Here is a 24,301-nt window from a genome sequence, read left to right as displayed (position 1 = left end):
CATTATTAGAGAATTGCAGATCAAAACCACTCTGAGGTACCACCTTACGCAGGCCAGAATGGCCATCATCAAAAAGTCTACAAACAATAAATGCTGGAGAGGGTGTGGAGAAAAGGAAACCCTATTACACTGTTGGTGGGAATGTAAATTGGTGCAACCACTGTGGAAAACAGTATGGAGATTCTCAGAAAACCAAACGTAGGATTACCATTTGATCCAACAATCCCACTCCTGGGCATCTCTCCAGAGAAAACTATGACTCAAAAAGATACTTGTACTCCAATGTTCATTGCAGCACTATATACAATAGTCAAGACACAGAAACAACCTAAACGTCCATTGACAGAGGAGTGGATCAAGGAGATGTGGTACATATACACAATGGAATATTACTCAGCCATTAAAAGGAGATAAAGAATGGCATTTGCAGCAACATGGATAGACCTAGAAATTATCATGCTAAGTGAAATCAGTCAGACAGTGAGAGACCAACATCAAATACTATCACTTATATGTGGAATCTAAAAAAAGGACACAATGAACTTCTTTGCAGAACAGATACTGACTCACAGACTTTGAAAAACTTATGGTTTCCAAAGGAGACAGGTTGAGGTGTAGGGGGATGCGCGGGGGTTTTGAGATGGAAATGCTATAAAATTGGGTCATGATGATCATTGTACAACTATAAACATAATAAAATTCATTAAGTAATAAAATACAAAGATCATGAGATTATAAAACTTCATGAATTAAGAAAAATGCCTTCCCCCCCGCCCCCGGAGTGCTATTAATGGAATTGTAGTGTGTTTTTATCTTGTCCATGTGGAAAATAGTGGTTTAAGCTTTCACATATACATTATGATTATGTCTAATCTCCCCAGGTAGGTATTTTTTTTTCCCCCATGTGGGTAGATTTGGTTTTGGCAGATTATACCATAAAAAAAAATTCAGCAGAATGAGTGTGTTAGACTTGGAAAAAGTTATCTACAATGTAGATGATAAATAAAATATTTCTAAAATACAGAGAGCTCCTACAAATTGTGAAGGGAATTCAGGGCAAATATCACTAATGACAATGTTGTCATGCTTGTACTTCATGAAAATAAAGAATTTTTAAAACCCTTTATCACCGATGTACAGGTAAGAAACTGAAATTTCATTTCCGAGAGATTGTTTGTCCCAGGTGTTACTTTTCGTAGTACAGATGTTGCTGCTAAGGCAGCTTGTCCAGCTGTGTAGCCAGGCTGGAGGTGGCCCCAGGTTATGCGGGGAGACTGAGGCAGGACTGTGGGCAGTGGCCCCAGGTCACTTCCTGTGATTCTTTCCTATCCTCATATAAGGGGTCCCCTCCCCTTGTACTTGTTTCTGTGGGGTGTGTACATGCCCATGGGGTTGGTGAGGGGAACTCGGTGGCCTCATGAAAACAAGCAAACCTGCAACACCTGGCAGCCAATTATATCACCTACCTTTGTGATCAAAATCCTCTACTTTTTTTCAAGGGGCCTCTGTGAGCAAGCGGGTCTGTTCCCCCTCGCAGTCCAGAGCAGAGCGGGAGGTGTAGGCCAGTAGGGGCAGAGGGACTGAGAGAGTCTGTGTGGGTCAGATGAATTTGAGGGGCTCCATCAGGCAAGCCTTCCATGTAGTCTATGTCCAAAAGCATCTCCCAAAGATCCAGGGACCAGTGCTCTCCTGAACTTACACAGCATTTTTAGAGCAAGGGGGATTCCAGCCCAGCCTTCGTGAGTCACACGTCACAGGTTAACTTGCTTCAGCTGGGGGTCTGTGTACACCCTGTGCCACAGGGAGTTATGCTGGGCGACCAGCTGAGCCGTGCACATGGCGGAGCTGAAGCAACCAGGCTGGGACCTTTCGCTTAAAGACCAGTTATTGTGTCCGTAGTCATAATGGCATCTGTATAATTGAAAATAGAGCCGGGACGTATCATCCTCAGCTCCTGGTACGGGGTGTTTTCTCTCTGTATGAAGGAAAAAAGAAGCATAGAATTCAGGATAATGACTCAGATAAACTCAAAGGGAAGAGAATAATCGATCTGTGCTCTCAGCCTGAAGATTGTGATGCCTGCTTGCTCTCTGCCGTTCTTATTTCTGCCAAGAGAAACACCTCACTCAATATTATTAGGGAATTCTCATCCCCCTCCCCACAAATGAAAACTTTAAATATGGAAACATACCCTTTTCAGTTTAAATCATTCTTAAAAGTTTTAATCTAATTTTAAAAAAACCTCATCTCTACTTCTTGAAATAATACTGCAGATTTAGCATTTTCTTGATGATTTGGCTGTGAACTATTCTGCTTCTCATTGACCTTAGATTCTTATAATTGAGTAATTTTTTGCTTCCTCCATAATCTTAGAGCAGTACTATCCTTTTGTTTTCAGAAGTAATCACAGAAATCCATTATGTCCAATAGTAGCCACAGGTGATTCTTGAACACTTGAAATATGGCTAGTGTGACTATGAAATTGAGTTTTTAGTTTCATTTAATTTGAAATAATATAGATTTAACTTTATAATATAATTTGGAAAAATCAAGTAGTATTAAATATTTTTCTATTAAACATTGCTTTGGTAAGACTCCATTACGCTTAAAAATTTAGTAGCTAAATTGAGAGGTACTCGAAGTGTAAAATACACATGGGATTTTTGAAGATGTATGGAAAAAACTATAAAAAAATCTCAATATTTTTGTATTGATTACGTGTTGAAATGCTGATGTCTTAGACATACTGCGTTAAATCAAATATATTATTAAAATTAATTTATCTTGTCCCTTTGTACTTTTTTGGGGGTGGGGTGCAACTGCGGCATATGGAACTTCCTGAGCCAGGGGTCGAGCCACAGCCACTGCAGACAGAACGCCGAGTAGCTATGTTGTGAGCCACACAGGAAGTCCCCTTTTTACTTTTTAAATTCTGTAGTGACTATATGTAAAAATTTGTGAAGCTTGTGTTGTATTTCTGTGACAGGTTTCTCAACTTTGGCACTACTGACATTTGGGGCTGGATAGTTTTTTTTTTTTTTTCCCCCCAATGGGAACCTGTCTTGTTCCCTGTGGGATATTTTAACAATATCCCTGGCCTAGCTGATGGGAGACCAACTTCCCACCCGGTGCAGGAATGGCTTTCTGGGCCATGACCAAAAGGGATCATCTAGCATCTATTTGAAGCCCTTCTTCTATGACAATCTCTTTAATTCCTCTGTTTGGAATTAATTATAAGACAGTTTATATTTTATGTCGACTGTTACATTAGCTTTATATTAGCTTTTTATTAGCTATCCTGTAACTTCCACCTGTGGTCCTAGTCCTGATTACTTGAATAATACAGGACAAACCAAATTCTTTCTGAAGAGATAACGTGTGCCAAGAGACCTTACCAATTCCGAAGCTCGTTCAACACTTAAACTCTTCCTCTGTGATAGGCCTTGTTCTGGGTGACAGGGATACAGCACAAGATGAAAGATGAGGCCTCCAGAAGCTTTCATGCTGTCTGGGGGCCGAGTCAGCAAACACTCAGGAGATGCCGTGATGATGGGTGCTGGGGAGGAAAATGATGCAGGCAAAGGTGGGACTGTTGGTGGGCTGTTAACTCCTGTGCCCCGGCCCTATCCTCTAACACCAGGACTTCCAGTTTCTTTCGTTGTTCTACACCGAACATTTCCTGCAGCTATTGCTTCTAAGAGATGTGCTCCAGGCACCATTGCTTCTAAGGATGGCCTCTGAGAAATCCTCTGTTTCAGAGTGCACATGGGTCTGAATCCCAGCTCTGCCTGCCCATTGCAGAGCTGCCCTGGGCCACGTTCTGGCTCTGTTCTTTTGGCTGCCTCGTCAAGCTATCAATTTAGATATGGTCAGCAGCCCTGATGTTGTTCACCAGGTGGTCAGCCCCTGCCTGGCCGTGGGGGCCAGTGTTCCTCTTGCTGCATCTCATCAGTATGTATACACCACGCGGTTGAGGGAGGGTGTGTGTTTGGCTCTGGGTGTCCTACATGGGGAAAGAGCACGGGCTTCCTGATGGCCCCTCCTCTTCCACGGTCCCTTTCACCTCTGCTTCCTGGTTGTGTTCCAGAGTAGGTGACTCATGTTACAGGTAAGCTGGTCTCATTAACAAGTAATTACTACATTTTCATAAAACGCCGCCCAGAGTTATGTGCATAAAAATAAGTACAGAATATTTCTGGGTGGGGTCCTTGGCTGGCAAGATGATTTCTAAATTGGGAATGAAAATAAAGCTTCAGCGTCACATATCTTCTGCTGTCTTGCTTCCAAGATATTTCTTGTTTTTCTGCTATTCTTGGCCTTTAATTGGAGAGCACTCTACATAGACATTTCATGTAAGCATTTGTTAGGGGGTGTTAGAGCCCCTTATTCATTCTTCACAAAGCTTATCTTGGGTTCATAACCCATAGTGTAACCTATGCCAAGAAAGGTATATGTTACATTTCTGACTGACTTTTTCATAGACATGAGATAAACACTTTAGTTTCTGTTCATCTCTAAAACTGTTATACATGCAAATGGTAGATGATGGCAGGGGTTCTATCTCTGGATTCAGTTGTTCACGTCATTGAGATTGATAGTCTTGGACTGTAGAGAATGTGATTTAAATACCATCTGTGGCCACTTATCCAGCAGATTGGGGAGATGATAGATCTGCCAAATGAGCAGTATGTGTTCCTAAAAAAGCAAAATCAGAAGGATTTTACCACAGAGAATCTTAAAATACTATTTATTTAAAAACTTTAAATTGTATTAACTTCTACAATTCAAATAAAGTAGTTTTTAGAACAGAGATTCTTTAAGAGATAAAACATTTGAAGTTAATATTTCTTTAATATTTTAGTTGCATGAGTACATTGGGGACAGCACCTGGGAAACCAGCATTGCTGGCCATAACCTAAGATAATGGGAGAGAAGGTGTTGTTATAACAGTGTTTTGGGAAGTCCTGGGCACCTTCTGCTTCTGCCCTGGGGGTGCTGCTCATCCAGCCACAGACCCTTTGCTGCCAACAGCTTCCTCTTGGCTACTTCCTGGCCCCTGCAGGGGCTTTGGAAATGTTTCTTCTATAGAGGTTCATTTGGAAAGGGTTTTCCGGTATATCCAGGGTTTTGTCCAGTATCAGTATCTTTGGGAAGGTACTAAGGTAGGATGCATGGACTAAATTTTACTTGCATTTTTAGAGTTTGTTTGCATTTTCCCATTGAATTTCTTAAAAACCTTAAGCTAGGTTCTGTGATGGGATTTGTGTTTATTACATTATTTAACAGCCGGCTTAAATTTATTGAGTATCAGAATATGATAGATCTGTCTCAAGCTAAACAGCAGGTCAGCTATGCCAGCACATGAAAGGACAGTGTACCTCTGAGATGGTTTAAGCAACTGGATGCCAGCACAGGAGAATTAGGAGAATTTGGATCGGAACACTTTTAAAGATGTGGGGCCAGTTGATCTGTTATGGAATTTTTCAGGGCCCAAAATAGCAGTGAATAAGGCTGCGACCCCAGGTTGGCCCTGTTTTATCCTGACTGTGACAGTACACACTGTTTTCTAGTTTGATTGAAAAATAATCAATATGCATCACTACGTTTTAGCATGGTGGTTTGATTTACATATATATTACATTTCACAATATTGTGAAATTACCACGGTAGATTTAATTCACATCCACCTTTGCGTATAGGTAAAAGAAAACGTTTTTTCTTTTGATGAGAATGCTTAGGATCTGCTTTCTTACCAGCTTTCCAATATCTTTCTTCCAGTGTTAACTGTGCTCACGTTGTACGTTGCACCCCGAGCACTTACTTATCTTGTAATTGGAGATGTCCACCTTTTGACCACCTTCCTCCAAGTCTCCAACCCCTGCCTCAAGTCTGATCTTTTTACTATGAGGTTAATGTTTGAGTTTTTTGTTTTTGTTGTTGTTAGATTTCTCATGTGAAATCATGCAGGTTTTGTCTTTCTCTGACTTATCTCACTTAGCATAATGGCTTCAAGGTCCATCAGTTGTTGTGCAAATGGTAGAATTTCCTCATTTTATTTTCCTTTTTCTTCCTCACCCAGGGCATATGGAAATTCCCGGGCCAGGTATCAAATCAGAGCTGCAGCTGAGACCTGTGCCACAGAGGCAGCAATGCTGGATTCTTAACTCACTACACTGGGCTGGGAATTGAAAGTACACCTCCACAGAGACAAGGTGGATCATTAACCCACTGTGCTACAGCAGGAACTCTTAGAAATTCCTCATTTTTTATAAATGAGTACTATTCCTGTGTATCTCAAGACGTTGTGGTGTGCACGCACACATACACACGCACACACACACACTCACACACACACGCATCACATCTTCTTATGCATTCATCCATCGGTGGATATTTAATGGCAGCAAATGATGCTGCCATGAACGTATGGGTGCATTCAAGATAGTGTTTTCATTTCCTTTTTTTTTTTTTTTTCTTTTTCTTTTTAGGGCCCAACCCTCAGCATGTGAAAGTTCCCAAGCTATGGGTCAAATTGGAGCTGCAGCTGCCAACCCACACTACAGCCACAGCAGTTCAGGATCCAAGCCATGTCTATGACCTCCACCACAGCTCATGGCAGCGCTGGATTCCCAACCCACTGAGCAAAGCCAGGGATAGAACCCGCATCCTCATGGCTACTAGTTGGATTTGTTTTCACTGCACCATAACGGGAACTCCCTTCCTTTCCTTTCCATATATTCCCAGAAGTAGAATTGCTGGGTCATGTGGTAGTTCAATTTTAATTTTTTTTGAGAAACCTCCATACCATTTTCTGTAGTGGCTGCACCAGTTTGCAATCCCACCAGCAGTGCACAATGGACCCTTTTCTCCACATTCATACCAGCATTTTGTAATCCCTTGTCTTTCTGATGAAGGCTATTTTAACAGGTGTGAGGTGATAGCTCATTGTAGTTTTAAATTGCATTTCCCTAATGATTAGTGATATTGAGCGTCTTATCCCTGTTGGCCATTTGTATATGATGCACATTTTTATGGTGTCTCTATAAATGTATGGCTGCGGCTCTCATATTAATGACAGTAACCTTTTTTCCTAATGTCAGTGGTATTAACTCTTAATTTTTCTTTTCGTTTTCAGAACAAGCTTGCCCTCCCCTATGTTTTCCAGAAATGACTTCAGTATCTGGAGCATCCTCAGAAAATGTATTGGAATGGTAAATTAACTATCAGTCCTACAATATTAAGTTGATTTGTATTTCATGCATACCATTTGGAAGGGAATCTTGATGTTGGCATAAAAATGATGCACAGCAGTGTTAATGGAAACTTTTGAGAATCAGAAATTAGGAAAGGCTTACATTAGGTTTTCCTGACAGAATCTGAACCACTCTTTATGCCGTGTAATGTGACTTTAATGTGACTTCTGCCTGTAAGAACAGAAGGAAATAGGAAAAGGAAATGCTCTTCCCCCTTGTCACATCAATTTGTATTTCCCCATAGAGTTGCCCAGAAATTCTCTCAGAACAGACTCCCCACAGTGTGGAATATAATTGCACTGACACTTCTGTACACACAGCGGGTTTTTGTACTTTAAATGTGTAAGTGTGGTATATGTTAGGCATGTGGAATGTGTACCTGCTTAGTTATCTGTAGAGGTGGGTCTGATTTTCCTGGGGGGGGGCACTTGGGTAATGGATGGCAAAATTTACTATTTTATAAATCCTTAGATTCCCTTTACCATAACCGTCCACATCACCTCCCTGACGTCAGTCAGTCAAGACTTCTAAGTAAAGTTCCCTTAGATCTTCTCGCCTGACCCTTGACCAACTAAAATGATGGAAATTTTAAAGCATGTGAGTCCTGAGCTGCTGAAGAACTTACCTTTCTTAATTTTTCAACTTACTCTGCAGCCTGGGAGTACTCCAAGAACTTTCCCTGTCCTGGGAAGTATAGTCACTTTATAAACCAAAATTTTCATTTTGGTGCTTGAAAATCCTTTCAGCTGGTACTTGGGCATTTTTTGAATGCCCCTGTTCTCTGCATGGGGTTAATGTCATCTGAGACTTCCTAAATGTAATTTCCAAGGAGCTAATCCCAGAAACGCTTCTTTTAAACAGGTATTTTCTGATCCTACTGCACGGAGAGTAATTCAGCTCACCTCTCTGTAGCTGGATAGCAGGATTTATCCCAGCCTTGCTGCTTCCTGTCTGAGACCCTGGCCAAGTTGCCTTGACTCCCCAAATAAAGTTAGGAGAACAATTTCTGCCTTATCACTGTATTGAGAGATAAGATAATTTATATAAAATGTCAACATTATTATCAGTGGTTAATCACACTTGAGAATCAGACACCTGGAGACTTACTCTATTTTGATTATAGTAAGACTCATCAGAACGAATCAAATGTATACAGACAAATGTATATATTCTTTTATTCTTCTTCTTTTTTTTTTTTTTTTCTTTTTTGGCCGTCCCACGTAATATGGAGTTCCAGGGCCAGGGACCAGATCCGAGCCACAGTTGCGACCCTACTCTGTATCTGTGGCAACATCAACTCCTTAACCCACTCACTGTGCTGGGCTGGGGATCAAACCTGAGTCCTAGCACTCCAGAGATGCTGCCAATCCCTTTGTGCCACAGCAGGAACTCCTAGACAGATGTAGATATTCTTTTGTGTGTGTGTGTGTGTGTGTCTTTCTTTTTAGGGCCACACCCATGGCATCTGGAGGTTCCTAGGCTAGGGGTTGAATTGGAGCTGTGGCCACTGGCCTACACTGTAGCCACAGCAACTTGAGATCCGAGCTGTGTCTGAGACCACAGTTCATGGCAACACCAGATCCTTAACCCACTGTGTAAGGCCAGGGGTTGAACCAAAGTCCTCATGAATGCTAGTCAGATTTGTTTCTGCTGAGCCACAACTTTTTTTTTTTTTTTTGTCTTTTTGTCTTTTTGTTGTTGTTGTTGCTATTTCTTGGGCCGCTCCTGCGGCATATGGAGGTTCCCAGGCTAGGGGTCCAATCGGAGCTGTAGCCACCGGCCTACGCCAGAGCCACAGCAACGCAGGATCCGAGCCGCGTCTGCAACCTACACCACAGCTCACGGCAATGCCGGATCGTTAACCCACTGAGCAAGGGCAGGGATCGAACCCGCAACCTCATGGTTCCTAGTCGGATTCGTTAACCACTGTGCCACGACGGGAACTCCTGGATATTCTTAAATAAAATGTTGATTATACATATTAGTCTCTTAACTGAAATTTTCAGGACAAAAAAAATTATATCCTACAGGTGTAGTGTTTTTCAGACCCTCAGTAAACATATATATCACTGTGATCCAGTATATAAATATGAACATATGTGTGTGTGTTTAAAATTCAAACCAGTTTCACAGAACAATACTCATCACTATGAGACCTATTTTTTTGTTAGATTAATGCTGATTCCAGCTCATTAAATAGATTTTGTAATCTGCAAATGAATGAAACCCACAGTTATTATAAGAATGGTATCATGTCTGTCTAAGACTTGTTTGATCAACAGAATTTGTATGAAAACTGCAGGTGTGGTTTAGTCTTTTTGGCCGTCCTGGAAAGTACAGCTTTCTGTATTTCTCTTGCTCATATCTGTTGCCTGCCATCTCCTCTCTCATTGATGTGTCAGATTTAGTGGTGGTGTTATGAGTTTGTATAGACTGGTGACCACTAATCGTCTCATTTTTGTCTAAAGCAACCATTCTGTCTAAATGGAAGCTAACCGTTTTTTTAAAAGATGGAAAATAATATTATGTTGGCTTGTACCTGTCATATTTTGTAAGATACTTTCTAGAAGCATGGTTTTACTTTTATTTTTAGGTACAGAACTGTTTGTGCAAATAAACACTAGGGCTGAGTCATAAATAAAATAAAGCAAATACAAGCAGAGCTATTCGGGTTGAAAGGGAACCATGGAATGTTTTGGAACCTGTATCTGTAGAACTTAATGAATAAAATCACAGAGAAAGAGATGCAGGGGAAGTAATATTTGGGAAAAGTGTTCTCCCCTGGGGTTTTATATAAGAGACTAACATTCTCTTGGAATATTTATTAACGTGAATTGAAAGGCAGTTATCTGGCATTTGAAGTATTATTCTTTGGGTCCTGTTGTGGGCTCCCGCCATGTGGGCAGAGAAGTAGTCCAAAGGTGTGAGTGTTAAGCAACAATAGAGGTTTAAAGTGTGGTGTATCTTGAGAGAAATGCAACTAACGTTACTAGAATAAATTTTAAAGGTAATATTTGGTATCAGCCCCTCCACTATCTGCCTCCTTATACCCCCTCAAAGGAAAACAAGTCAAAAAATTAGACGATATTGGTGTCCGTAGATTTTTCTCACACTTAACTTCAAAGTGAAGGCATTTCTTAAAACACCACCATCCCACTTTTATGATGCTATTGCACTTAACATTCTAAACACTTTACTCCAGGTCCTTTTTCTGTGGGTAGATCTCAGTTACAGAGCTATGCACACGCCCTTCAGCTGGCTTTTTCTGCAGCTTCACATTCCCAGTTTCTTAATTTCATCGTAACAACTCTTAAAAGTACTGGGGGAAGTTTGTTATCAAACCATAGCTTTTCATGATGTTCCCATTGACTCAAGGAATGTAAAAGATCAGAGTGGGGGAATGTGGACATCCTGCTGGAAACTTCCTAGTTCCCCTCTCAATTGGGATCTGCTCCCAGCTTTTTCAGAAATCAGTGCTACTCATTTATGATGATAGTTTTATGCCATAGTATAATTAAGACATGGTCTTTTTTTTTTTTTTTTTTTTTTTGCCATGTCCAAGGCACATGGATGTTCCAAGCCAGGGATCGAACCTGTGCCTCAGTGGAGACTGGAGCTACTGCAGTGACATACGTGGTTTTTAAGAATGCATGATAGGAGTTCCTGTCATGACTCAGCAGAAACGAAATCTGACTAGTATCCATGAAGACACAGCTTCAATCCCTGGTCTCGCTCAGTGGGTTAAGGATCCAGCGTTGTCCTGAGCTGTGGTGTAGGTTGTAGACACGACTCAGATTTGGCGTAGCTGTGATTGTGGCATAGGCCAGCAGCTACAGCTCTGATTCTACCCTTAGCCTGGGAACCTCCATGTGCCATGGGTGCAGCCCCCCCCCCCCAAAATGCTTGATAGGCACTTATCTGCCAGGTGTGGTCTCAGTCCAGCTGCATCTTGATCAGGAAGGAGAGTCATTGTCTTCAGGCATTTGTCATCCTGGGCCTCAGTGCCCTGCAGCACCTCCTCTAGCCGGGGTCACCTTGTCCCATCCTCCACTGCCACATAAATACACATTTTGCTTTGCTTTTTTCTAAAAAGAGTATGGAGACTTAGATTTCCAAAACGATACCCTTTTTTCTCCCAATCTGTTTTGGACAGGATTATGTTACCAACTGTTGGGTTATACTATATGAAATGAATACTTTACATAACTGGAATTCAACCCCAAATCTCTGTGGTTGAAGCATTTATCAAGCAGATTCTCATCTCGGAATTAATACTGATGTTGACCAGCAGTTTGAATTCCTTTTCCGTATTTCCTCACTCCCATTGTCCTTTTGTTAAAGAAGTCTAATCTCATAATCCTCTTGTCCTCTGTTTCCCCTGTTTTCCTTCTCTTCTTCTCTCCCGTACAGTTCAGGCTCATGAGCAGGACTCTTCCAGAGTTAGGTCATTGGTGTCCACACTTAGTGACTTTGGCAACCAGGGCCAGCCCCACAGGGAGGCAAGAGAGGCATCCAGGCACAGAACTTGAGTAGGTCCCTGCACTGGAGGCCATGTCTGCTAAGCAATGTCGTGGAGTCATAGAACATTAGTGTTGGATTATTGTGAGAGATGGAGAAGGTCTGTTAGATTATAAATACTGAGTTTCTAAAGAGAAAAAGGATCCCCTCTCATGGTATCCAGTGGAACCAAATTCCATGGAGATGTGAATACAACAGTTGAAAACTTCATAGTTCCATTTGCTCCTTTAACTACGATTTCCATGCCCTATTTACTGTAGAATACTATCCTAACCTAATTTTTCCTTTTTGAAGCCCTTTTATTGATTATCCTATTATACTTCATTATCACAAAAATACATTAAAAAATTAAAATTAAGGCGTTCCCGTCGTGACGCAGTGGAAATGAACCTGACTAGGAACCATGAGGTTGCGTGTTTGATCCCTGACCTCCCTCAGTGGGTTAAGGATCCGGTGTTGCCGTGAGCTGTGGTGTAGGTCACAGACGCAGCTCAAATCTGGTGTGGCTGTGGCTGTGGCGTAGGCCGGCAGCTACAGCTCCAATTTGACCCCTAGCCTAGGAACCTCCATATGCCGTGGGTGCAGTCCTAAAAAGACAAAAAAAAATTTAAAAATGTGTATTTTATGACTACAGGACTTCTGTACTAAAAGTTTCAAGTTATTCTTACAAATACTACTGTATGAGTAAAACAGTAAACATAAAATTTATGAAAATATAAAAGATAAAACATTGTTCATAAATGGATTTTTTTCCACTTGGGTTTAGCTATCTGAGAATGAATATCAGTGCCTTGCTAGAATGCGACAAGATTTTCAGTAACAATTATGTTCTTATTTTTTAATGGATTCCAGGATAATAAGCCTTGCTCATATTAATAGATAGGAGTAGGAGTGCTGTGTTTTTCTAATATCTAGCAATATCGTTTGGTTCTTTGCCCTTTCCCCAACTATATGTCAAAAATCAGCTGAAATGTGTTATCCATCAAAAATAATTTTTACAGCTCAATCGGGACTTCCTTCAGCGTTATCAGAAACATTGGAAACCTGTGATTTGCAGAAGGTCTTGTTTCCGTCCCTTGGTGTCACTGGCATCTGGTTCTCAAGCGAATGTAGCAGAGAAGCTTCGCTCTCAACTCCAGTTCCTATAACTCACTCACATATACTTTGCAGTAGAGAAGGGGTGGAGAAAATGAAGTATTTTTCACTGAAACACACCTTGCCAGTATAATATTTTTTCATGAAATGCTTTTATCTTACCATGAGCTTTACATTTTTTTCCCTCAAAACCTCAGATTCAGCTCATTCCTTGATGCAGGAGGCCTGCCACCTGACCCCAGAACCAGGCGCATCCCGGGTCAGCTCACTGTCAGGACTGTCATGTCATTTGGGGGTTCAGATAAACACGTTGGTGTGTGTCACTGTGACAATGATCCCATTCCTGAATTCTGCACATAAGACAGGTATAGCTCTAGGTAAGATTTGGAGCTTTGCCAAAGTTGGTACATTGTAAGTACTGACTTGAGAGGCAGGAGGCAGAAGAAGCAAAGTAGTTAAACATCTGTCATCTTTGCCACCTTACTCTACAGTGATCTGGAATCAGAATATCCCAATGTGGGAGAAACGGCCAGAGACCTCACTTCTCTCAGGTCTTGCCTTGAGGGAAACAGGAATTCATGGAGTCCTCTGTGGAGTCACAGTGCCTTGTTTAAAAGAGGCTTCATTGGAAGTTGCTGTTGTGGCTCAGCGGGTTAAGAACCCGACATGGTGTCCGTGAGGACCTGGGTTTGATTCCTGGCCTCTCACTCTGTGGGTTAAGGATCCAGTGTTGCCCTGAGCTGTGGCGTAGGTCATAGATACAGCTCGGATCCAATGTTGCTGTGGCTGTGGTATAGGCCAGCAGCTGCAGCTCCGATTCAACCCCTAGCCCAGAATCTTCCATATGCTGAAGGTGTGTCCCTGAACAGAAAAAAGGAAAAAAAAGAGGCTTCATTGGCACAAATTCTGGTTAAACTCGTAGATGACAGAGCTCTTGTGGGAAGGGAGGTGGCCAAGTAATAGGATGGGAAGGAGATTTTTGACCTTCCCAAGCCCTGACATGTAAGAAGGATACACTTTTCCTTCCTTGGGAGCTGCGGGGGGTAGGGCTGTTTCGGTCGCAGGACCCAGGGCCTACCCAAGTTGCAGAAGGCACATCCAAGGAACGGAGCCAGGGCTGCTGCCCACACCTGCCCAGCAGCGAGGAGCTGGGAAGCCCGCTTAGTGCTTGGCTCACACACCTGGGTGAGGACCCCGCCAGCTGACTTAGCATAACACCAACGCTGAGCTGCTCTTTCTGACCCAGGTCTGAAATAGTTGTACAGTTGGACATTAACAGTGCTAGGCGTTAACATATATAAAATATTTTCCATTTCAGTTGGGATCAAACTTGGCCTTGCCTTAGGGTTGTTTATATGGTGCTCAAGTGACAAAGCAGTCTTCTCTCTCTCTTTTTTTTTTTTCTTCTCAGTTTGTCATCTGATGAGCAACTGCAATTAAGAGTTTCTTTGGTTTCATCATTGGTTGCTATTAATTTGCATGGATAAATTTAAACTTTGCTTTTAGCTGGGTCACAAGGTAGAATTGCTAGGCATAAATATTTTATTTTTCCAGCTGACTGAAGCTCTCAGTGATAAAAGTATTCTAGCTCATGTTTCTTCCTGAAACTTGACCTTCATAATATGCATTGTTGTTTTTCCCATTATTGGAGTATGCACAGTACTAATTAGCTGTATACAATACCTAGAGGATTCAGTACCAAACTTCATTGTATTGTCAGTAAAAATGGTGTCTCTGAAGAGGGAACGAACTATAGTTTGTGTCACTGAGTTTTTCATTATGTATCCAGAGGACTGTATTTTTAACAATTAAAATATCTACAATTGTTTGAAAGCAATCCCAGACTAATAGAGGCAATACAATTGCAAGCCCGTTGCTATATTATAAATGCCATGTTAGACTCTTCTGACCGGTCAGGGTTGTTTCTGTACCTTTTAGATGTCTATGTATACATTCCCTCTGGCCTTATTCTGTCCCTTCCATTCCCTGTTACCTGGGCCACAAGTGCACCTTTTCATTTCCTTGAATGCTTACATTCTGAGTCACTAACAGAAGCGGGAAGGTGTTTCAGGTATTCTAAATTACAAACTTGAAGACCTATTAAGGATTTGGAGAGCTTTTCAAAAGATTAAGAAAGAATCTCCCCATTGAATTAATGATAAAACCATGTCCTTTGTCCCTTGGTCTCCAGAGTTGACCCCATGCTCTTTTTCACTGACTTGTTAACTGGTGTTGTGCAGCAGGTGGCTCCTAGACACGTGATTGTCCCATTCTTCCTTACATATTTTCTCAGGGGGCATATGTGAGGGTTTGGCAGTATATACAGCGCTGCTTTATAGATGAAAGGTCAAGTCAGTCCCTAGGCCGGGATTCTTGTCCGAGCCTCATAATTATGGAAGAGCCAAAATGCCTTGCACGCCCAGCACGACGCTTATTCCTTCAGTGAGTATTTAATAGTCATTTTAGTTTTTTTTTTTTTGTTTTTTTTTTTATGGCCCCACCTGTGGCAAGTGGAAGTTCCCAGGCCGGGGACTGAACACTCACCACAGCAGCCACAACACTGGGTCCTTAACCTGCTGCACCACAAGAGAACTCCCTATTCAGGTATTTTTAAGGGAAAAAAGCTCAGAATCAGACTTACAGGTAAAGTTCTTCATTCCTTTAATGAATAAATCCTCTAAATTCCTTTAATATACATCTCACCCTGCTGTTGTGCACAACAGAGTGAGATGTAGAAAACAAGACAGCTGAGCCAGAAGCGGCACAGTTCATGTCACTTAGCATCAGGGGCCAGGGATTGACTCACATCCTCATGGGTACTAGTGAGGTTGGTAACCTGCTGAGCCATGATGGGAACTCCCTCAGAAGTTATTCCTTTTTTTTTTTTTTTGTCTTTTTGCCATTTCTAGGACTGCTCCCACGGTATATGGAGGTTCCCAGGCTAGGGGTCTAATTGGAGCTGTAGCCACTGGCCTACGCCAGAGCCACAGCAACGTGGGATCCAAGCCGAGTCTGTGACCTACACCACAGCTCACAGCAACACTGGATCCTTAAGCCACTGAGCAAAGCCAGGGATCGAACCCGCAACCTCATGGTTCCTAGTCGGATTCGTTAACCACTGAGCCACATCGGGAACTCCAGAAGTTATTCTTTAAAGCACAGCACCGTGCCCTGGAACCTAGGACTAAAATAACCCAAGTGAATTTTCTTGCTCCTCTTTTTCCATCAGGCCATGTACACTGTGTTTTTCTTATGTCTGTTTTATGACTAGCCTATTTGGCAGTGTTTATGGTGTAAGGTGGTCTGTGGTGCAGGCTGGCCAGCTTCCCCATCCTTTCTTTTGCCAGGCTGAAAGCTTTAGATTTTTAAATAGTTTTTCTTGTTTTTCCCTATTAAAAGAACAATACATGTCCATTTTAGGAAATTTAGAAGATACAGAAAAGCATGAAGAGGATTATCAGGATTACACAAACCACCAACTCCTAGGGACACCCACTGTTAACTTCCTGGTATTGTCCTCCAGCATTTGTCTAAAAAGACACGTGTTTTTTTTTTTTTTACACATTTTTCCATGTGAACAATTGTGTATCATTAAACAAGAGGGTTCTGACTTGAGGGAGTTTGTATTCCAGTGAAAGAGTTAGAAGAGTATAGTGTGATGTGATAAATGCCCAATAGGAGTCAGTTCTGTGGGCTCACACAGGAGCATGTGGGGCAGGGCACCTGCAATGTGCTTCTCTCCCTCAGGTGATGAAAATGCAGTAGAGTATAAGATACTATCCCTTTGGAGTTCCCACTGTGGCACAGTGGGTTAAGAATCTGACTGTTGTGGCTCAGGTTGCTGCAGAGATGTGCAGGTTGATCCCTAGCATGGATCCAGTATTGCTGCAGCTGTGGCTCAGATTCAAGCCCTGGCCTGGGAACTTCCACATGCTGCAGGTGTAGCCATAAAAAAAAAAAATGACTATAAATGCATGGATTTATTTCTGGGCTCTCTGTTCCATTCATCTTTGTGTCTATTTCAGTGCCAATTCTATACTGTTTTCATTCCTATATCTTTGTAAGACAGTCTGAAATCAGGGAGCTCGATGCCTCCAGTTTTGTTCTTCTTTCTCAAGATCGCTTTGGCTATTCATGATCTTTTGTGTTTCCTTACAAATTGAAGGATTGTTTTTTCTCTTTCTGTGAAAAATGCTATTGGAATTTTGATAAGGATTGGATTCAGTCTTTAGATCACTTTGTGTAGCATGGACGTTTTAAGAATTTTTGTATTCCGTGAGTACAGAGTATCTTTCCATTTATTTGTGTCTTCTGCAGTTTCTTTCATTAATATCTTATAGTTTTCAGTGTATAAATCTTTCTTGACCTCTTGGTTAAATTTATTTCTGAGTATTTTATCCTTCTGTAAATGAGATTGTTTGCTTAATTTAGCTTTCTCATAGTTTGTTTTGAAACACAACTGATTTTGGTATGTTGGTTGTGTACCCTGAAACTTGACCGAATTCATTTATGATCCTAATGGTGTTTTGGTGGAGTCTTTATTGGTTTCTGAATATAATATCATGGCATCTGCAAATAGAGATGATTTTACTTCTTCCTGCTTGATTTGGTTACCTTTTCTTTTTCTTCTGTCATTACTCTGGCTAGAACTTCGGTACTATGTTGAAAAAAAGTGGTGAGAATGGGAATCCTTGTTTTATTTCTGAGCTTATAGAAAGAGCTTTCTTTCAGCTTTTCACCACCGAGTAATGATGTTAGCTGTGGGCTTGTCATCTATGGCCCTTATTATGTTGAGGTATATTTCCCCAACCCACTTTGTTGAGAGTTTTATCGTGAAAGGATGTTGAATTTTGTCAAATGCTTTTTCTGCATCTTTTGAGATGATTATATATTTTTATCCTTCATTTTGTAAACATGGTGTATCACATTTATTGATTTGCATGTGTTGAACCATCCTGCATCCCTGGAATAAATCTCACTTGATCATGGTATATTTTAATGTATTACTGAATGTATTAATTGAATTCAGCTTACTGATATTTTCTTGACTTTTGCGTCTCTCTTCATCAGGGATATTGACCTTAATTTTCTTTGATTTTGATATTGGGATAATGCTGACCTTATAAAAATGAGTTTGGAAGTGTTCCCTCCTTTTGTTTTTCCTTTTGTTTGTTTTGAATAGTTTCAGAAGGATCAATATTAATACTTTGTTAAATACCTGGCAGAATTCACTAATGAAGACATATGGTCTTAGACTTTTGTTTGTTGACAGGTGTTTATTTAGTGTTTTAATCTCCTTTCTTATAATTGATTCCTTCAGATTTTCTATTTCTTCATGTTTCAGTTTTGGCATATTGTATGTATATTTCTAGGAATTTATCCATTTCTTCTAGGTTGTGTAGTTTGTTAGATGCTTATTTGTAGTAGTCTTACAATCCTTTGTATTTGTGCATCAGTTGTAATACCTCCTTTCATTTATAATATTACTTAAGTCCTCTCTCTTTTTTTCTTGTCTATTTCGTCTTTTTTAAAAAACCAGCTTTTAGTTTGATATTTTTAGTCTCTGTTTCATTTATTTCCATTCTGATCTTTGTTATTTTTCCCTCTACTAACTTTGAAGTTAGTTTCTTTTTCTAGTTCCTTAATGTGTCAAGTTAGGCTTTTTGAAATCTTGTTCCTTAGTGTAGGCATTTATTGCTATGATTTTCTTTCTTAAAGCTACTTTTGCTACATCCCATAGTTTTATATGCTCTATTTCCATATTCATGTCTTGCTATTTTTTATTTCTCTTTTGATTTCTTCTTTGGACTGCTGATTGTTCAGTAGCTTGTTGTTTGCTTTCACATATTTGTGAATTTCCTAGTTTTCTTTTTGTACTTTATTTCTAATTTTATACTATTGTGGTTAGAAAAGATCCTTGATTTGATTTCAGTCTTTTTTAATTTACTGACTTATTTTGTGGTCTCATATACAATCTATCCTGTAGAATGTCCCAGGTATGCTTGAGAAGAATTGTGTTTTCTACTATTGGATGGAATGTTCTGTGTATGTCTCTTAGGTCTTTTGATTTAATGTGTTGTTTAAGCCTATTGTTTCCTTACTAAGATTTTCTATCTGATACATATACCTTGTTGAAAGTAGAGTATTGAAATCCCCTACTTTTATTGTATTGCTGTTTCTCCTTTAAGATCTGTTAATGTTTGTTTTTCTATGCATCCATGTTGGGTGCATAAATATAATTGTTATGTCATCTTGATGAATTGACCTTTTTACATTACATAATGACTGTCTTTGTATCTTATTACATCCTTTGGCCTAAAGTCTCTTCTGTCTAACTACCCCTGCTTTTGTTTGTTTGTTTGTTTCCATTTGCATGGTATATCTTTTTCCATCTCTCGCTTTCCATCTGTGTGTGCCCTTAGAGCTGAAGTGAATCTCTTGTAGTCAACAGAGTTGGGTCTTGGTTTTAGGATTTTTTTAATCCATTCAGCCACCCTGTGTCTCTTGGTTGGATGATTTAGTCCATTTGCATTCAAGGTAATTACTGATAGGTGTGGATTCACTATTGCTATTTTGTTCAGTATTTTCTGACTCTTCTGTAATTCCTTTGTTCCTTTCATCTTGCTCTCTTCCTTGGTGATTTGGTGATTTTCCATATGCCATGGGTGTAGCCATAGAGACAAAAAAATAGAGAAAGAAAGAAAGTGAACATGATTGAATGTACAGATTGGAAGTAGCGCTCCTCCTTTCAATGTTAAAAGTAAATCTGACTTCAGGGCAGCTTTGGTAGAAGTAGAAATTGATACAGGCTTTTTGGAAGGCATTCAGCTTGATAATAACTATAAAAATTTTAAATGAGTACACACCTTTGACCCAAAAATTCCCCTTACAGAAATTTACTTTAAAACCATGTTTTCTCATGTTTTAAAAGATAAGATTGAATAGTTCATGGTTATGTCTGTATATAGATTTCTGAAAAATTAACAAATACATATAGCACTTACTAATGTTCCCAGAACTGGTCTAAGTGTTTTGCAAATATTAGTCTTATAACAGTGCTTTGTAGTTGATTATATTATATACACTGTTATATTAGTGACATGTTATTGATAAGGAAGCTGGCTAGAGTTTAACTTCGCCAGTCACACAGCTAGTAAAGGAGAAAGCCTACGGTGGAACTCAGTCGATTTCTGAGTTCTTACCACTGCACAGATTAGCAATGGCAAAGTATTAGTTTTGTTTTGTTTGTCTTCTCCTTAAAAATATCTTCAAGATATTTTTAAGTAGAAGAAAGAGAGTCTGAAACATCTCAATTAAGACAAGCCCTGGTAGCCCCAACTTTCTTGACTTGGCCCCGACAGTGAATTTCTGCACTTACTGAGATCTCAGGGTATATGCATTGGAGGCTTCTTTTCTTTATTTCCTCATATTCCTGTTCCTTGTCTTCCCAGTGAGGCAGCAGTAAACCTACCATTTCTTTTCATTACATTGAGCTGCTGCATGTCTGACTGTGTTCTACAGTATTTTATGTTAATGAGCTTCCTCTTTTTCTTCTTCTTCTTCTTCTTTTTTTTTTTTTTTTGATTTTTTTAGGGCCGCATCCATGGCATATGGAAGTTCCCAGGCTAGGGGTCAAATTGGAGCTATAGCTGCTGGCCTGCGCCTCAGCCACAGCAGCTCGGGATCCCCAAACCACTGAGTGAGGCCAGGGATCGAACCCAGATCCTCATGGATCCTAGTCGGGTTTGTTAACCACTGAGCCATGAAGGGAACTCCCAGCTTATTCTTTTTAATGCATTCCAATTGTAGTTTTGTGAGGGTTACTTTAGTTGTGCAGGTCCGTAAGAGCAGATTTATTTATTTATTTATTGTCTTTTTTATTTGTAGGGCTGCATAGGTGGCATATGGAAATTCCCAGGCTAGGGGCTGAATCGGAACTATAGCTGCTGGTTTATACCACAGCCACAGCAACGCCAGATCCAAGCCACGTCTGCCACCTATACCTCAGCTCACAGCAATGCTGGATCCTTAACCCACTTAGCGAGACCAGGGAGCCTCATGGATACTAGTCAGGTCTGTTAACCACTGAGCCACTATGAGAACTCCCAAGAGTGGATGATTAGAGGGAGGAAGTCAGAGCTAAGAGGTGGCATTCAACCTGGATGGTGCCTTGGGGTTCGTCACCTGACTATGTGACTCTAGTCAGAAGGCTTCGTGAAAGACCTGATTCCCACCAGAAAGGTAAATAAGGGTAGGTGGAAGGTTGGGGAGACCGCTGGAATATTCCAGAGAAAACCATGATAAGTTTGTTACCTAATTGATTTTTTAAAGAACTCATGGTGTTACTGTTGGGTGGCAGGATATGGTGAACATAGTTGAAAGGTTGCAGTTCAGATCAGAGGACCCCTGCTCATTCATTGATATTTTTGGAAGTCTACTGTGATTGTGTTATTCTAGCAGACAGAATTTAAAATCTAGTCTGTGAAATAGGCAACACCCTTTTAGTACCCCAGTTCACAACATAGAGTAGATTGGTATGCTCAGAAAATTTCAATGTTGGTCAAAAAGAGTCTGAAATTTCTTTGAAAAATTATCCACAAAAATGGTATATGCGATTGCTCCTTAGCCAACCATGAAGATTTTTGGTCTTTGTGTCTCTATCACCTTTGTATGCCATTTCCTAATTATAATCTGAGGCAGACTTCTTATTAATCATCATCATCTCATTGCCCACCCGTCAATTGCAAGTAGACTGGGTAATCTTTTATTTCCTTACCAGGTACGTGTTCTGTACAGACAGCAGCAGATGCGTTCACCGTGAATGTTGACCATCACAGTTTCCATTTTCTTGTTAAATAGGAGCTCTCCAAGATCACCATGCCCGTTATATTTAACGAACCTTTGAGCTTCCTCCAACGACTCACTGAATATATGGAGCATACATACCTCATCCACAAGGCCAGTTCACTGGCCGATCCTGTGGAAAGGATGCAGGTATGTGTCAAGCAAGCACTGGGAAAGGTTTAAAGTCTCACAAGACTTCTGTGCCAGCAGCCCATCTGTGCTCTCAGCACGCACACACACACAGAGACACAGAATTCACATTAAGTCCATTGTGAGGTTGGGAGATGTTACTGAGACATAGTCACTGTGTTGGGAGTGTCCTCTCTGTTCCTTCCCTGCCACCCTCCAGTCATAGTGCCACCATAGTTGAAAGACCAATGACAGTTACAAGAGAAGCAGAAGGTGGTCCAAAACCAAACCTGGATGTTGGTGAGCTGTTTCTGAGTCCTTGTTTTAGAAAGTTGCCTTGTGTTGGGGGATAAATTCAACCTTTGCTTCAGACTCTCAGAGTATTTCCAAGAAGGAATGAACATAGACATACACACATAAATATGTATACTTACGCTTATGTGTATATAGAAAGACACACATACTGTTATAGGGTAAAACACAGGACAACAAGGAATTACACTTTTTAATTTTTTTTCTGAAAATGTGTATGCGATGTTTACGGATGGACTAGACACAAGGAGAGTATAGTAGATACATTGTTCTCCATCAGACAGAGCAATAGTGTTCTAAATGGAGCCTTTCTGTTCTTTCATTTATATAAATCAGTGTTGCCAATGTTGGACTTGGTACCAATTTAATTTTTTCTCATTGCCCCATCCTAAAGTGTTGTCCTTTTTAGAAATTTTAAAGGAATGAAAAGTGATTTCGGATTTGAGAGTTCTTTAAAGTCCTTGAGAGGAACATGGAGGGCTCTCAGGGTTGTTATAAAAAGCACAGCTGGGAATGACCTATAGGAAGAGATAGAGTAATTTTCACTCTGAATATCCATATTTGCCTATTAAGTTGCTTATTAAGCCATGTTAAAAATACAAAGCAATTTAAACTCCTCAAAACCATTTTGTAAATTACTGTCTTCAGCAGAATTTCAGTTCCCGAAAGAATGAGGAGCAGGCGAGGCTATTTTTAACATCTCCTAATGCTCTGTCCTCAGTGTGTAGCTGCGTTCGCTGTATCTGCTGTTGCTTCCCAGTGGGAACGCACTGGAAAGCCTTTCAACCCACTTCTGGGAGAGACTTATGAGTTAGTGCGGTAAGATCTTTCACTCTATTCCAGGTCGATAGTTGAATTTGCATGATTTTTATCACTCATAGACACATTATAGATGTCTATTTTATGAGCATTGCCAACATTTTGTATGACTGGAGCAAGTTAACAGCTTTGATGTTTGTCTATGATATCGTTTTAGAGATTATGTCAAAAATATGGAAACATACATAAAATGAGCCATTGTTAAAAGTAATTACAAGGGTTTCAGTATTCCTGATCTTGTGGAATTAATTAACATTCTTTCTCCTTATGTAGACCATAAGACATGATTGGGTGTTTTGTTTCATCTTGTTTTGCTTTTTGGCCACACCTGCGGCATGCGGAAATTCCTAAGTCAGGGATCAAACCCACACCATAGCAAGTGACAGCACTGGATTCTTACTGAACTACTAGGGAACTCCTGGGTTTTTTAATAACCATATAAAATATATTAGCTTAGATTTACACTGTTAGCATAAAGGCTATGAATGTATCTAGAAATGCAGTTCTGTCTACCTGCTATAACTTGCTTCTTTACACACAATTTGGCAATTCATTTGGCTTTAATTTTTCAGAATTTTTCTCTTCCCACCACATGTTTTGATCACACTTATTCCCCAGATGTTTGAAAGGGAACACATTAGATTCTTTATCTTAATATAAATGGAATGATGAGTTTCAAATTTACATGGCTAATATTGCCAACTCATGAAAATCACCCAGATTACTGTGGGTCTTTAGTTTAATATATTCAAGTGGCTAGAGTTATAATAACATTGCAATGTAATAGTTGGATTGCATTTGTACAGTCTTTCATGTTAAGTTATTCTTTCATCAGGATGATAACAAAGAATTGTTTGTCAGACCTGCTTAATACTTTAACATTGTTTTTTGACTGTGAAATGACAATAATACACACATTCCATGATAAGAGTTGATTATGATATTACTTTTTTCTTCCTTTTTTTTTTAATCTCAAGGGATGACCTTGGTTTCAGACTCATCTCCGAGCAGGTCAGCCATCACCCACCCATTAGTGCATTTCATGCTGAGGGATTAAACAATGATTTCATCTTTCATGGCTCAATCTATCCCAAACTGAAGTTCTGGGGGAAGAGCGTAGAAGCAGAACCCAAAGGAACCATCACATTGGAGCTCCTTGAGTGAGTTGGAATCAAGTCTTTTAACTTTTTTTCATGTTCACCTACTCATTTATATACTTGTACACAGATCTGACCTCTTTGTTCAGAAGCTGGAGAAAAACTGCTTTTACAGAGTATAAATTATCTCCTTGTGTTTAAAAGAATTTGAGAAATGTGGCAATAGCTAGCCAT

The 24,301-nt window shown here is 40.2% G+C and overlaps 1 protein-coding gene across 7 annotated transcripts in view; it reads left to right on the top strand.

The window, feature by feature from the left end:
- Positions 1 to 24,301, top strand: part of OSBPL1A (oxysterol binding protein like 1A) — a 244,221-nt gene that overhangs the window by 203,356 nt on the left and 16,564 nt on the right. For all 7 annotated transcript variants that reach the window (XM_013999263.2, XM_003356381.3, XM_003356382.4 and 4 more), the window contains 4 exons: positions 7,136 to 7,211; positions 21,726 to 21,860; positions 22,873 to 22,970; positions 23,948 to 24,130. In XM_013999263.2, the coding sequence (XP_013854717.2) occupies positions 7,136 to 7,211; positions 21,726 to 21,860; positions 22,873 to 22,970; positions 23,948 to 24,130 (492 nt within the window). The remainder of the gene's footprint in view (positions 1 to 7,135; positions 7,212 to 21,725; positions 21,861 to 22,872; positions 22,971 to 23,947; positions 24,131 to 24,301) is intronic.

Source organism: Sus scrofa, chromosome 6 (assembly GCF_000003025.6).
Source record: "Sus scrofa isolate TJ Tabasco breed Duroc chromosome 6, Sscrofa11.1, whole genome shotgun sequence".
Taxonomy (NCBI): domain Eukaryota; kingdom Metazoa; phylum Chordata; class Mammalia; order Artiodactyla; family Suidae; genus Sus; species Sus scrofa.
Note: the sequence above shows the minus strand (reverse complement) of the source record. Positions and strands in the feature narration are given on the sequence as shown.